General features: G+C 49.8%; 1 protein-coding gene across 2 annotated transcripts in view; it reads right to left on the bottom strand.

The window, feature by feature from the left end:
* EFR3B (EFR3 homolog B) overlaps positions 1 to 12,880 on the bottom strand; it is an 84,914-nt gene that overhangs the window by 22,236 nt on the left and 49,798 nt on the right. For both annotated transcript variants that reach the window (XM_060026994.1, XM_060026993.1), the window contains exon 5: positions 3,381 to 3,502. In XM_060026994.1, coding sequence (XP_059882977.1) covers positions 3,381 to 3,502 — 122 coding nt within the window. The remainder of the gene's footprint in view (positions 1 to 3,380; positions 3,503 to 12,880) is intronic.

A 12,880-nucleotide genomic window follows, 5' to 3' on the forward strand; every position in this document is an offset into this window, starting at 1 on the left:
ATGATTTCCCATGCCATCGCCACTCAAAGATAATTATCTTGGCATTTTGGTGTCTTTCCTTTCTTCTGTGTATAATATATAAGAGGATCAAGAACCTGCTGCATATGTAATTCGTATTGGCTTTTTTCACCTATAGCATTCTATCACAAGCATTTCCCTACATCATTAACTCACAAACATGCTGAATGGTTATGTGCTACACTGTTATCAGAACTTTCTGAACTAGTCGCCTATTGGTCATTTAAGTTGTTTCTAAATCTGCTTCTGTAATAATGCTACAATGGACATCGCTGTACAAAGTACTTTACTACCTTCCAAATCATTGCCATGAGTAGAATGACTGAATCGAAAGGTAAGGAATGAAAGGCTCCCAGTTCTGCCAGATTCCCCCCACGCCCACTGCACAAGCTGCAGGAGAATACCATCCTCACTGTGCCTGCCTCAGCACTAGGGATCTCATTCCAAACATCTGCTCTAATTTTGTGGCTCAGAAAAATCCTCATATCTTGTAGCGATTTCACTTCGTATCCTTTCGATGATTATTGGAGTTGAGCAGTTTTTCTAAATATTTAGTTGCCATTTGTCATTTCAGCTTCAGTTTTAAGTGCTGTTACCACGGCGCTACCCTGAGCTTTACGCGGAGACCATAACTGGGTGGTGAGAGATGCCTAATGCACCGTCATCCCCTGGCCCAGGACCATTAGGGCTGCTGGCAACGGACAAGGATTTCCCGGGCAAACACTTAGCTCCTCTAATCCTGAGCCAGGTCAGCACCCTGAGCTGAGGTTGTCCGGACTCGAGGACGAAGTAACTGTAATACAATTCTGCTAACTATTCCTGGCTCCAGGTTAAAGGTGCTCCCTAGTGCACTACAGAAATAAATCCCAGACATGCTGGACTCATGTCCCACCCAAGAGAGCCTGGCTGGCAGGAAACCAGGCCCAGGGGATGGAAATTTTTCTACCCAGGGCTTCCTTATGTGTGACTCAATTAATTTTTCTTCACTCTTTCAATCTCCCCAGAATCCCTTCCACATAGGTACACATTTCATTCCATGATGCCCAGAGCTGACTGATCAGGCCTGGGGGAGAAGCAGCCTCTTACTGTTCCTTATAATGGGCTCAGTGGAGGCCTGCCCACGTGCAAGGGACTGGGAAGTCTCTGAACCCAAGGGGAGTACACACACACACACACACACACACACACACACACACACACACACCTATTCATGAGACCCAAGGGTAGTTCTTGGAAAGGAGCTCTGAGCTCTGCAAAGGCTGCGAAGGACCAGGGGGAGAGCTCAGGGAGAAGGGGTGCAGGGAGGTTAGGGATGGGAGACAACACAAAGGGAGAAACTCCCCTCACCCGGCAGCCTTGCTTCCATGGGCGGCAGGTGCCAGGCTGTGGGTGCTGATGGCACTGCCCGGTGGCCAGAAGCAAACCTCAGCACCCTTCTCCTGACCTCCAGTCGCTCCCCACACCATCAGGACACGGTGCGACCGTGTCTGCTTCTGTGCCTCCTCCCCTGCTGTGGAGCGTGTGTGTGCGGTTGTGCGTGTATGAGTGTGTGTAGAGCAGCATGAGGAGTGTCCCCTCCCCTCCTGGAGCTTGGCTCTACCTGCGGTCAGCACCTGTTCCAGCCACACCTGGTCACAGTCCCCCCCTTCCCCATCACCTGCTTCTGGACACACCCCACCTGCTCCAGCCCCTTCTGCCTCTTCACAGCCGTTCTGGAGCGAGGTAGCTGCTGAGGGAACCAGCGCTGGGGAGACAGGGGTTCCTTCCTCCCGTGACCCCCACTGGCCCCACTGAGGCACTGCAGCAGCACAGCCCCAGGGAGCCCCTGGCTGGTCCAGGCGAGACTGGGGAGCAGGGACACTGCCATCAGTCACACAGGGTCCTGCCCTGGAGCCGTTCCATAGCTTGGGAGCTTTGGGAACAGGCAGCCTGGGGGATGGAGGGGTTCACGTCCTGTTTCTCCAACCCAGACCAGCAGCCGTAGTGAGGAAGCTGTAGTTTCGGGGCACACAGGGCTCCTGGACCGTGCCATTGTGTATCATGGGCACTCGGGCCCGCTGCAGTGCTGACGTGATGCAGAAAGAAGCCATGGGCTGAGCTCTGGAACAAAGCCATGGAGACCCAGTCTCCCGTGGGCATGTTGGCCACCCAGCCTCAGCCCCCAGCCCCTTCCTTCTCCGCCTCCTGCAGCTTTGCCTGGTAAGGACAGCTCAGCCCTTTTCCCTCCTTCCTCCTCCTTTTCCTGTGTTTCATTTCGCCTCCCCAGGTTGATAAGCACTCTTTGTAGGCAGTGGTTTACTTCTCATCCTTTATCTATCGGTATCAGCATATATTTGTGTGAATTTCTTTGTGATTTCATTAAGGGGTTTAATTTCTATGTCAATGAGTGTATTTCTGTAAGTTAAGTATTTTTGTGAGTGTGAGTATGTGTGTGTAAAAGTGTGTTCTGTAGTTGAAGATGTTGATCTGAAAAGCATCCTTTCCTTCATTCACTTACTCAACAAGTATGTCGTGAGTGCCTGCTGCTCTCCAGGCACTGTCTCAGCACTTGGGATGCGTCAGAGAACAAAACAATGACTCCCGTCCACACAGAGCTTACATTCTAGTGGGGAGAGACAGACAATGAATGAGAAACATATGTAAATTATGGAACATGTTTGAAGGGGATGAGTGCTATGGGGAAATAAAAACAGAGCAGGGTGAGGGAGAAGGCGAGGGTCAGGGGAAGGCGTTGTTGACAAGGGGACACTTGAGCAAAGCCTTGAAGGAGGTGAAGGAGTGAGCTGTACAGCTCCACAGAGGAAGCATCCCAGGCAGAGGAACAGACCGTGCAAAGGCCCTGTGGCAGGAATGTCCCTGGTGTGTTTCCAAGGCAGCACGGAGGCCTGCGTGGCCGAAGGGGAATGAGGAGGGGAAGAGTGGAGGAGATAAACTCAGGAGGACAGCAGGGATCAGCCAGTGTGAGGACCTCGGCTTTTTATTTGTGGGTGTATATTTTGATGGAGAGTGGTGAGTGGGAGTGTTTCTAGGGTGTATAAAGGCATGTACTTATGAACAAAAGAGAGCACAGGTGTGTACATGTGTGTGTCACTGGCTCTCAAATTGGGCTCAGAGGACCGTCACCTTACATCCCACCCTGTTTTCTGTCCCCAGAGGCTGTTCCTTTAGAAAGCATGTGCTGGGAGCCTAGCTCTGCCCACGCATCCACCTAAGTCCCGCCAGGTGCCCCTTCCCCACCAGCAACATCAGAGCCTCGGTAGACGCCAGTGAAATCAGACACGCAATCCGGGCTGGGAGCTCTGCAGGACCATCAATGCCTCTGCCATTAGAGGCACAGCCTCCTCAACTTCCCTTATACTCACTTAGTCTTGATCTCCAAGTCTTCATGGCCAGAGTGGCACATTTCACTGAAGCGAGACACGAAGAAATCGTAGCTCCGATGGTAGGATGGGGTGTCCTCCTCTATGTTGGCAAACTTCACAAACTGTGTGGGGGGGAGAGGGGAAACGCATCGTGAGGTGACCCGCCATGCTCCTCGCCTTTGGGCTCGGGGACCTGGCATCCCCCAGGCCCTTTGCCATAGTAAAGCCACAAGAAAACACATCTTAGGAACCATGCATCTCAGGATCTGGCTATAGTCCACCTCCCAGAGCACACTCGGGAAATCTGAGTTTCTGAGTTCTCCTTTCCTTTCTACACAACAGAGCAGAACCCCTGGCCCTTCTCAGCCCTCCCCTGCTGGGTGAGCAGAGGATGGAAGAGAAGAGAAAGAGAAGGGGGCTCAGTCACTTAAGTTCCTCCTCCCATGTACATCCAGAGCTGCCCCAAACATACAGGCTGAAAGGCTGTGAGGAATAACGCTGGAAACTGAGCAAAAGCCAAGGCCACAGCACAGAGCACCACCCAGGAATGCATTCTGGGAAACCAGGACTGCGCTGAAATTTGATTTAAAACTGTAATTACGTTTTATTGTTAAAATTTTGAGTACACGTTGAACGTTTGCAATTTCGGTTCATTAAGCCTTGCTCAGCATTCTCAGCCGCTAGATTCCTTCTGTCATCACCAGGCCGCACACTTGCAGCTCTAAATAGGGACTTGATTTCAAATGAGTCTCTCAGAGAAGCAGGAATCACAGACTGAGTGGAGTTAAATGACTAAAAGTTAAATATAATTTTTATAGGTTATGTTGTTTAATGTTATGAATTTAATACCACAAACAACTCTAAACGGACTAAACTTAGACTACATCTAAGAGTTTTTAAGAGGGCTGCAGGAGTGAGGCCACTGGTTTCCAAGCACTGCGGTACAACAGAGTCGAGGGGTCTCCGTGACCATGCAGATATCTGCCACAAGCCCCAGACGTGCTGAGTCAGCACTGGAGGAGATTCATCTGTTAGATGGTCTGAGGCAGAAACGCAGCAGGATTCCTGACAGGCAACCTGGCGGCCTCCCTTCCCTCTGGCCCCCCTCCCCACGCTGATACTTCACGGAACGATTCCTGATCTCTGTGGACGTGACATCAAGTCTCTTCACTTTTTTTTTTGTTTTGGCTGTGCCACGTGGCTTGCAGGATCCTACTTCCCTGAGCAGCGATCAACCCCCATCCTCGGCAGTGAAAGCACGGAGTCCTAACCACTGGCCTGCCAGGGAATTCCCAAGCCTCTTCACTTTCAACCTTGACTTTCCCCTTCCTCCAGTGCCGTGGAATCTCAAGGACTGGTGGCGCGTCAGGTGGCCTGGCCGGAGCCCTGTTCACGCCCAGTCTGCTCTGACTGTTTTCCACACCGTACAGGCTGCTGAAGATTTCGACTACGACGCCCTGGCTGCAAGGTTAAAGTGGAGATTACAATCAATTTCTTTTAATTAATTAATTTTATTTATTTATATTGGCTGCATTGGGTCTTCGTTGCTGCGTGCAGGCTTTCTCTAGTTGCGGTGAGCGGGGGCTACTCTTAGTTGTAGTACGTGGGCTTCTCATTGCAGTGGCTCTTCTTGTTGCGGAGCACGGGCTCTAGGTGCGGGGGTTTCAGTAGTTGCAGCACACAGGCTCAGTAGTTGTGGCTCACGGGTTCTCGAGCGCAGGCTCAGTAGTTGTGGCATGTGGGCTTCAGTAGTTGTGGCACGCAGGCTTCAGTAGTTGCGGCACACGGGCTCAGTAGTTGTGGCTCACAGGCTCTAGAGCGCAGGCTCAGTAGTTGTGGCACCCGGGCTTAGTTGCTCCGCAGCATGTGGGATCTTCCCGGACCAGGGCTCGAACCCATGAACCACTGCACCACCAGGGAAGCCCCAATTTTTTAAAAATGGAACATTCTGTGATAGCCACAGAGGTAACGCAGGGTAGAAAACATGCATGGGGATTCCTTTCCTAGAACTACAGAGGCTTTCTTCTAGGCCGGCCCAGCAGTCACTCCTGAATCTCCCCTAGCTGGGCCAGCCACAGCTGCTAAGCTCACTGGAAAATTCCCTCACTCTTTTCTCTCGTGACTCTCTGCATCCCCAGATTTTTACTCTTCTAGAGTCTTCTTCCCTGGAAACTTTGGAAACTTAGTTTTGAGTCTCCTTCTCCATTTTCGATTTTAACATGATGGTGCTCTATTTAAGTGGACTATACTCGCCTACATCTGCCGGGCCCACAGTCAGACAGCCGTGTCCTCACTCTGCTTCTTGTCACCTGTGTGCCTGTGGACATCGTTTAGCTTCTGAGCCACTGTTTCCTCATCTGAAAAATGGGGGTGATGGGGCCTATGCCACGGGGTGTCACCAGGGTTAAACGAGGGATGTATGCAGAGCCTGCCCGGAGGAATGCTCAGGGCTCTGCGCTGCAGTGAGCATGGTGATAGGGGCCTTTCATGGTCTGCTCATCAACTCCGGTCCTCGGCTCTGGTGCAGTGTGACCCTTGTCCTTTCCAGCCAGGCATTCACAGAGGAGGAGCCCAGATGGGCAGCGTGAACCATGCAGGTGACCATGCAGGATGCCGGGGGCAGGTGTGAATATGGAAAGAAGGAAATGAGTTAACAGCCACCCCAATGAACTGGTGCCCGAGGGTGGGAGTTGAGGACGGTGGCAGAAGGCAGGGAAGTTGGAAGATGAGGGCCAAGCCCCCTGAAGCACCCTTCAGGAACCGAAGGTCAGTTAGTGCAATAGGATGGGACAGAGCCCAGCACCGAGAGACAAGGAGGTGGGGCTCGATGGGAGCTCTGGGCAGCCGGCACAGCAAAACCGGGAAGATGTGGCCGAGCATTTGTTTTCATCTCTTTACAAGGCATATATCACCTCCTAGGAATGTGAATGAGGTGGAGATAATTAAGAAAAGCTCCCTGAGTTCCTGGGATAACAGGAACTGAGTGAATTCAAGGCTTACTGTAAGTGAGGTTCCTAGTTCTAAGAGGCTTAAACTTTTTACGGTCCGGCAGGATTCAACACCGCACAGTCGTGGAACGAGCGTTTGCGGGGCAACGTACAAATACATTCAAGATACTGCTTCGCAGACAGCACGCCACTCTCCACGCGCCTGCCGCTCCGCTCCACCAGAAAAACAATTTCGAATATGGTTATTGTGAAGCATGTTTGCTTTGTTTTGACTCATACTTTGTTCCGTTGGGCGCCTTCAAAATATTCCTTGAAGAAGCTATTTATAGACACGGGAGTTTGTGTCCGGAGGAGCCACGCCAGGCCCCGTGCCCCATCTCTAACGCCACGTGTGGATGGCAGCACTCCGGGAAAGAAGGAGTTAACGCCTATATGCCGAGAAATGACAACATTAAATATTTCTAAGGCACTTGCGGCTCAGGCATCATGTTAGTTTCCCGGGGCTGCATGCCTCCAGTCTCTGCTTCCGTCTGCACATTGTTTCCTCCTTTGTGTCCAACCTCCCCCTGCTTCTCTCTTCTAAGACCCTTGTGATTGCATTTGGGCCGACCCGGATAATCCAGGATAATCTCTCCATCCCAAGATCCTTAACTTGGTCACATCCGCAGAGATCCTGTTTCCGTATCAGGTGACATTCGCAGGTTCCAGGGATTGGCACGTGGACATCTTTTGGGGGACCATTTTCCAGCCTACTGAAACATCCATTACCTGATGTAATTTTTGGCAAACCAGCGAGTTTAATAGGAGCGATGTTGCTCCCATTGTGAAGATGAGGAAACTGGAGCTCTAAGGGAGCGACTGAATTATTTCAGGTCAACCCGCTCGTGACAAGTGGAGCTGGGGCTCCAATTTGGGAATTCTGATACTTTGATGCTCTCTGCCCTCCACCAGTGGTTTTTAAATTTTACTGTGTATCAGAATGACCTGGGGAGCTTGCTGACAATGTAGACTTTTGAGCCACCCCAGGCCTGTTGAACAAGACTCTCTGTGGGTAGGACCTAGGCATCTGCATTCGGAACAACCCCCCCCTGCCCCACCAACTCCTACCCTGGAGATTCTGGGGCAGGGCATCTACAGACCCCACGTCCTTTGTTCTCTTACTGGAAAGCTGGACCAGTAGCTGTGGAAATGATCTGAGGCAGGCTAGGAGGAAGAAAGCTTAAGCAATATATTTTGGCCTCCTCCTGTCCTTGGTAACGGAGGCCAGTCAAGGCTGGAGAGATGGCCGCCTCCTTTGAACTGGGGTGGCCTGGGGTTGAACCAAGGGGTCCATCTCTGAGGCCCGGGAGGCTGCAGCCTCCAGGCTCAGGCTGTCGACCAGCCAGGCCATTGCCTCGCTCTCCAGGACTCTTGCTCTGTTACGAGATCTGGTGATGAGGCTGCACTCGATGCCATCCAGAGGGACTGAACCCCGTTTATTACATTACGGGTGGCACCAGGGCTAATAAAAGAGGCAACATTTGGTACCAGGAGCTCTGAGCATCCTTGGGAACCCTTGGTTTGATAGCTTGTCGGGAGGAGCTTCCCTTCCCTGAGTCTGAAACTACGACAGCACAGATGACCTGCCCAGATGACCTGGTCAGGGAACGCTGGCCTGCAGTATCCCCATGGGGGCAGCTCCGAGGGAGCCTACCTCAAGCTGCTCCTGAGTCCTCCAGGGCTTACAGGAGGAGGCCAAAATGGAAACTTTGGTAATTGTGGTTCAGAGGATCAAATCCGGGGGACCTGGTCATGGGACCACACCCACTGGAGGAGTCCACTTGGGAAACATGCCCAAACCTGGCTGAGATGGGGTTGAGACTCTAGGGTTTAAAATAGAGCCTTCGGGGCTTCCCTGGTGGCGCAGTGGTTGAGAGTCCGCCTGCCGATACAGGGGACACGGGCCTAGCCGCTCCGTGCCCCGGTCTGGGAAGATCCCACATGCCGCGGAGCGGCTGGGCCCGTGAGCCATGGCCGCTGGGCCTGCGCGTCCGGAGCCTGTGCTCCGCAACGGGAGAGGCCACAACAGCGAGAGGCCCGCGTACCGCAAAAAAATAAAATAAAATAAAATAAAATAAAATAGAGCCTTCATCCCTCCTATTAGAGGCAGAACAGTGTTATGATTATGAGAAGGGGTTTGGAACCAGAATGCATTTCTGAATCCCACCTCCCACTTAGTAGGAGGCTGATAGGAGGCACGTTTCTTAAGCGCCCCATGCTTCGGTCACCCCATCTGTACAATGGGGCCAGCAAGAGCAGCTGCCTCATAGGCTTGGTATGACCAGCCCATCAGAGTTAACAGTTATCACCTCATTTTTCCCCCAGTGGATTTCTGGCTTGCTGTCAACACTCCATACGTTTCCACTGGGCCCATTTACCTGTGTGACTCACTAATGTTTTAAACACTTGATACAGCAAGAACTTCCTGGCTACTTCACCCCTACCATTGTTAGGTCATACCTTACAAATGGCTTTTGTTAAAATGCTACTTGCCTAATGCACAAGATTGTGAAATAATAAAGTTGGGGTTTTTTGGTTTTATTTTTTTAAGATATTGCAATGATGAGGAAGGTCTCCATAGCAACAAACTGGAGACTGTGAAGATGTGACACTTCAAAGGCCAAGGGCACCACTAGGGCCACCCTTCCAAGACCAAAGTTTCAGCTCTTCATATACAACAAAGGGTGCCAAGTTTGCTGGAGGAGATTCCCAACCCTCTGGCACAAGCAGGAAGGAGACACAGTTGTGTGAAAACTGAGAGTTACTAAGGGGCTGGGTCAATAGAGAGAAAGCAACCTCCAAATATTGACATTGCAAAACCAGCTCTTCCTGGGTCTGGAGAAGAAGCTGAGCTGGTCGGCCTCACTTCAGCGCTAGCCAAGTCTCTCCAAGCAGAAGTCAGCCTTTCTCTCTTCTGTAGATGGGCATTCTGAACCCAACTCCCTGTCATCAACAATAGAACCACACTGTAAAATACTGGGCATAGGGATTCCCTGGTGGTCCAGTGGTTAAGACTCCACGCTGCCACTGCAGGGGCCACGGGTTCGATACCTGGTTGGGGAACTAAGATCCCACGTGCCGCTCAGCACGGCCAAAAAATAAAATACTGGGCATAGAGAGAACCCTAACTCTTTCATGGTAGGACTGCAGGCCTTTTGCTGTGTTAACCTACATAAGGAAAAATGGGAACGGTTGTTCTGTTGCACTAAGATGAACCCTAGCTGGAAAAGACCTTGTAAACCACATGGTTTTGACTTTAACACCCCCTACCCTGTTCTCCCAACTGCTCTTGTTTATAGCAACTCCCGGAAGCAGTTTTCACTAAAGCCAGAGGAACAGTCCTACTGTGACATGATCGTGCCCTGCAAATCGCCTGCCAACCTGGGCGTAGTGATTCCCTAGACCTAGGACATCCTCCCCTGTCTACCCATATTACGTCCTTCCTCCTTCAAGATTCTTTGCAAAACTGACTGTGGTTTTAAAAACTCCTGGGAAAGCCCAGTCTTGCTGCCCGAGAAGGTGATCCCTCTGGTCCCAAGTAGTCCCACGTGCTAGCCAGCCTCCAAGGCCTACACTTGGGAAGCGCGGACCCAGGGAAGCACTGGCTGCCTCTGCTCTAAGATCCCCATCGTTTGCTGGCGCTGACCCCCGTGACCTGAGCTCTTCCACTGGCATCACAGTTCTGCCCTGACCTCCCTTCATGGAACCCACTTCTAGGCTGCTGGTCTCCAGCAGTGCTGATTTCTGTCGTGGTGTGGAAGATGAGAGAATTTCTAGTCTATAGATGACAAGTTGCAACCACGAGAGTTGATAAAATTGTCCAGAGGCAGCATATAGAGTGGGAAGAGGACAGAGCAGCAACCTTGGAGACCACAGACATTTCACGGGGACATGGAGAAAGAGAATCAATGAAGGAAACTCTATTAGTTTCCTATTGCTGCCGTAATAAACCACCACAATTTAGTGGCCTAAAACAATACAAATGTATTACCTTGCAGTTCTGGAGATCAGAAGTCTAAAATGGGTCTGCAGGGTTGCATTCCTTCTGGACACTTCCAGAGAAGCATCTGTTTCCTTGGCCTTTCTAGCTTCCAGAAGCCACCTACATCCTTTGGCTCCTGGCCCCCTTCCTCCATCTTCATGGCCATCAGAGGAGCATCTTCAAATCTCTTCCTCTCTGTCTCTCATCTTCTGTCTGACTCTGATCCTCCCGCTTCCCTCTTATAAAGGTCTTTGTGAGTACATGGGGTCCACCTGGATAACCCAGGATAATCTCCTTATCTCAAGATCCTTAACTTAATCATATCTTCAAAGTCCCTTTTGTCATGTAAGGTAACATTCACAGGTTATAGGCATTAGGATGTGGACATACTTGGGGGACCATTATTTAGCCCACCATAGAAACGCAGAAGGGTGGGCCAGGTGGGAAGAGCTGGGATGACAGGGCCAGGAGGCCAAGGGAGTGTGAAGAAGGTGCAATCAACGGGGAGAAATGCCACCAGAGATAGAAACATCAGCTGAAAAACGAGTGAGGAATGGGTTATTTGTGTGGTTTCCACAGATTTCTAACTGCAAAGACAAAAAAGTCCTTTGACAATGGAGAGAGCCAGCTGTCACTACCCTAACCTGGGATGGCACTTAGCATCCATAAAAGTGGGGCACCAGACACTTGGGGTCCTTTGGGGATGCTCAGTGCAGGACCCAGCATTCCCCGTGAAGTGTTATGCCTCAAAGTATTTAACCGCAGCCAGTCAAACCTTCAAGTCTAATTCTAGTCTGCAGGAAGTATAAGAGACAGGAGAGCAAAACGAAGGACACCACAAGGAAATAATCAGACAAACCCAGACTGTGGGGCATTCTGCAAAGTGGTGACCTGGGCAATATCATGAAAAACAAAGAGGGGCAGGAGAGGGGTTGGGACTGGTTAAGAGACATAAGGGACACAGAAAACAAAGTAAACACATGATCTTTACTGAATCCTGATGGGAAAGACAGCAATACAAGACAGTGTGAGGACTATTAGGGAAATTTTTATTTGGACCAATTTTTTTTTTTTTTTTTTTTTTTTTGGTGGTACGCGGGCCTCTCACTGTTGTGGCCTCTCCCGTTGCGGAGCACAGTCTCCGGACGCGCAGGCTCAGCGGCCATGGCTCACGGGCCCAGCCGCTCCGCGGCATGTGGGATCTTCCCGGACCGGGGCACGAACCCGTGTCCCCTGCATCGGTAGGCGGACTCTCAACCACTGCGCCACCAGGGAAGCCCGAAAGAGCAATTTTTAAAAACTCAGGTAAAGTTCACAAAACATAAAATGAACCCTTTTACAGTGCACCATTCAGTGGCATTCAATACATTCACAATGTTTTGCAACTAAAGCAAACCCCCAAAGGAAACCCACCTCTTGGTCATTAATGGGTCACTTTCCGTTCCTCTCCCTCCCAGACCCGGCAAACACTAATCTGCTTTCTGTCTTCATGGACTCACCTATTCTGGATATCTCAGCTAAACGGAAATATAACGTATGACCTTCTGGGTTGTTTCCACCTTTTGGCTATTGTGAGCAGTGCTGCTATGAACGTTGGTGTACAAGTATTTATTTGAGTATGCATTTTCCGTTCTTTTTGGTATATACCTAGAGAGAACTGCTGAGTCATATGGTAATTCTATATGTTTAACTTTCGGAGGAACCACTAAACCGTTTTCCGCAGTGTCTATACCATTTTACATCTCCGCTAGCAACGTACAAGGGTTCCAATTTCTACACATCCTCACCAACATGTCATTTTATAGGATTGTTAAAAATATAGCCATCCTGGTGGGTGTGAAGAGGTATCTCACTGTGGGTTTTTTTTGACTTGCATTTCCTTAACGATTAGTGACGCTGAGCATCATTTCATGTGCTTGTTGGCCATTTGTGTATCTTCTCCTTGAATGTCTATTCAAGTCCTTTGCCCACTTTAATTGGGTTTTCTTTTTGCTATTGAGCTGTAAGAGTTTTTCATATATTCTGGTTACTGGACCCTTATCAGATATACAACTTGTAAATATTTTCTCCCATTTGGTGGTTGTCTTTTCACTTTCCTGACAGTGTCCTGTGATGCACAAAAGTTTTTAATTTTGAAGAAGTCAAACCATCTATATTTTCTTTTGCTCCTTTTGTTTTTATTATCGTATCTAAGAATTCATTGCCAGATTCAAGATCATAAAGATACACCCCTGTATTTCTTCTAATCTATAGGTTTAGCTCTTACATTTAGGTCTTCAATCTACTTTGAGTTCATTTTTATATATGTTGTGAGGGAGGGATGAAAGTACAAACTTTAAATCCGTGATCCTTCCTAATAATTTTATTATATACACTAGGCTAATACATGAGATTGTTTATGTGAAGGGCCTCGGTATTCTCAGATTTAATATTTTCAGCTTATCCTCACAGAGTGACCTCAGAAAGTCAGGGCACATGGTCATTGCCCTGTCCCTGAGACACACGTTTGGACCTCTCAGGCAATAAGGCAG

Source organism: Delphinus delphis, chromosome 12, assembly GCF_949987515.2.
Source record: "Delphinus delphis chromosome 12, mDelDel1.2, whole genome shotgun sequence".
Taxonomy (NCBI): domain Eukaryota; kingdom Metazoa; phylum Chordata; class Mammalia; order Artiodactyla; family Delphinidae; genus Delphinus; species Delphinus delphis.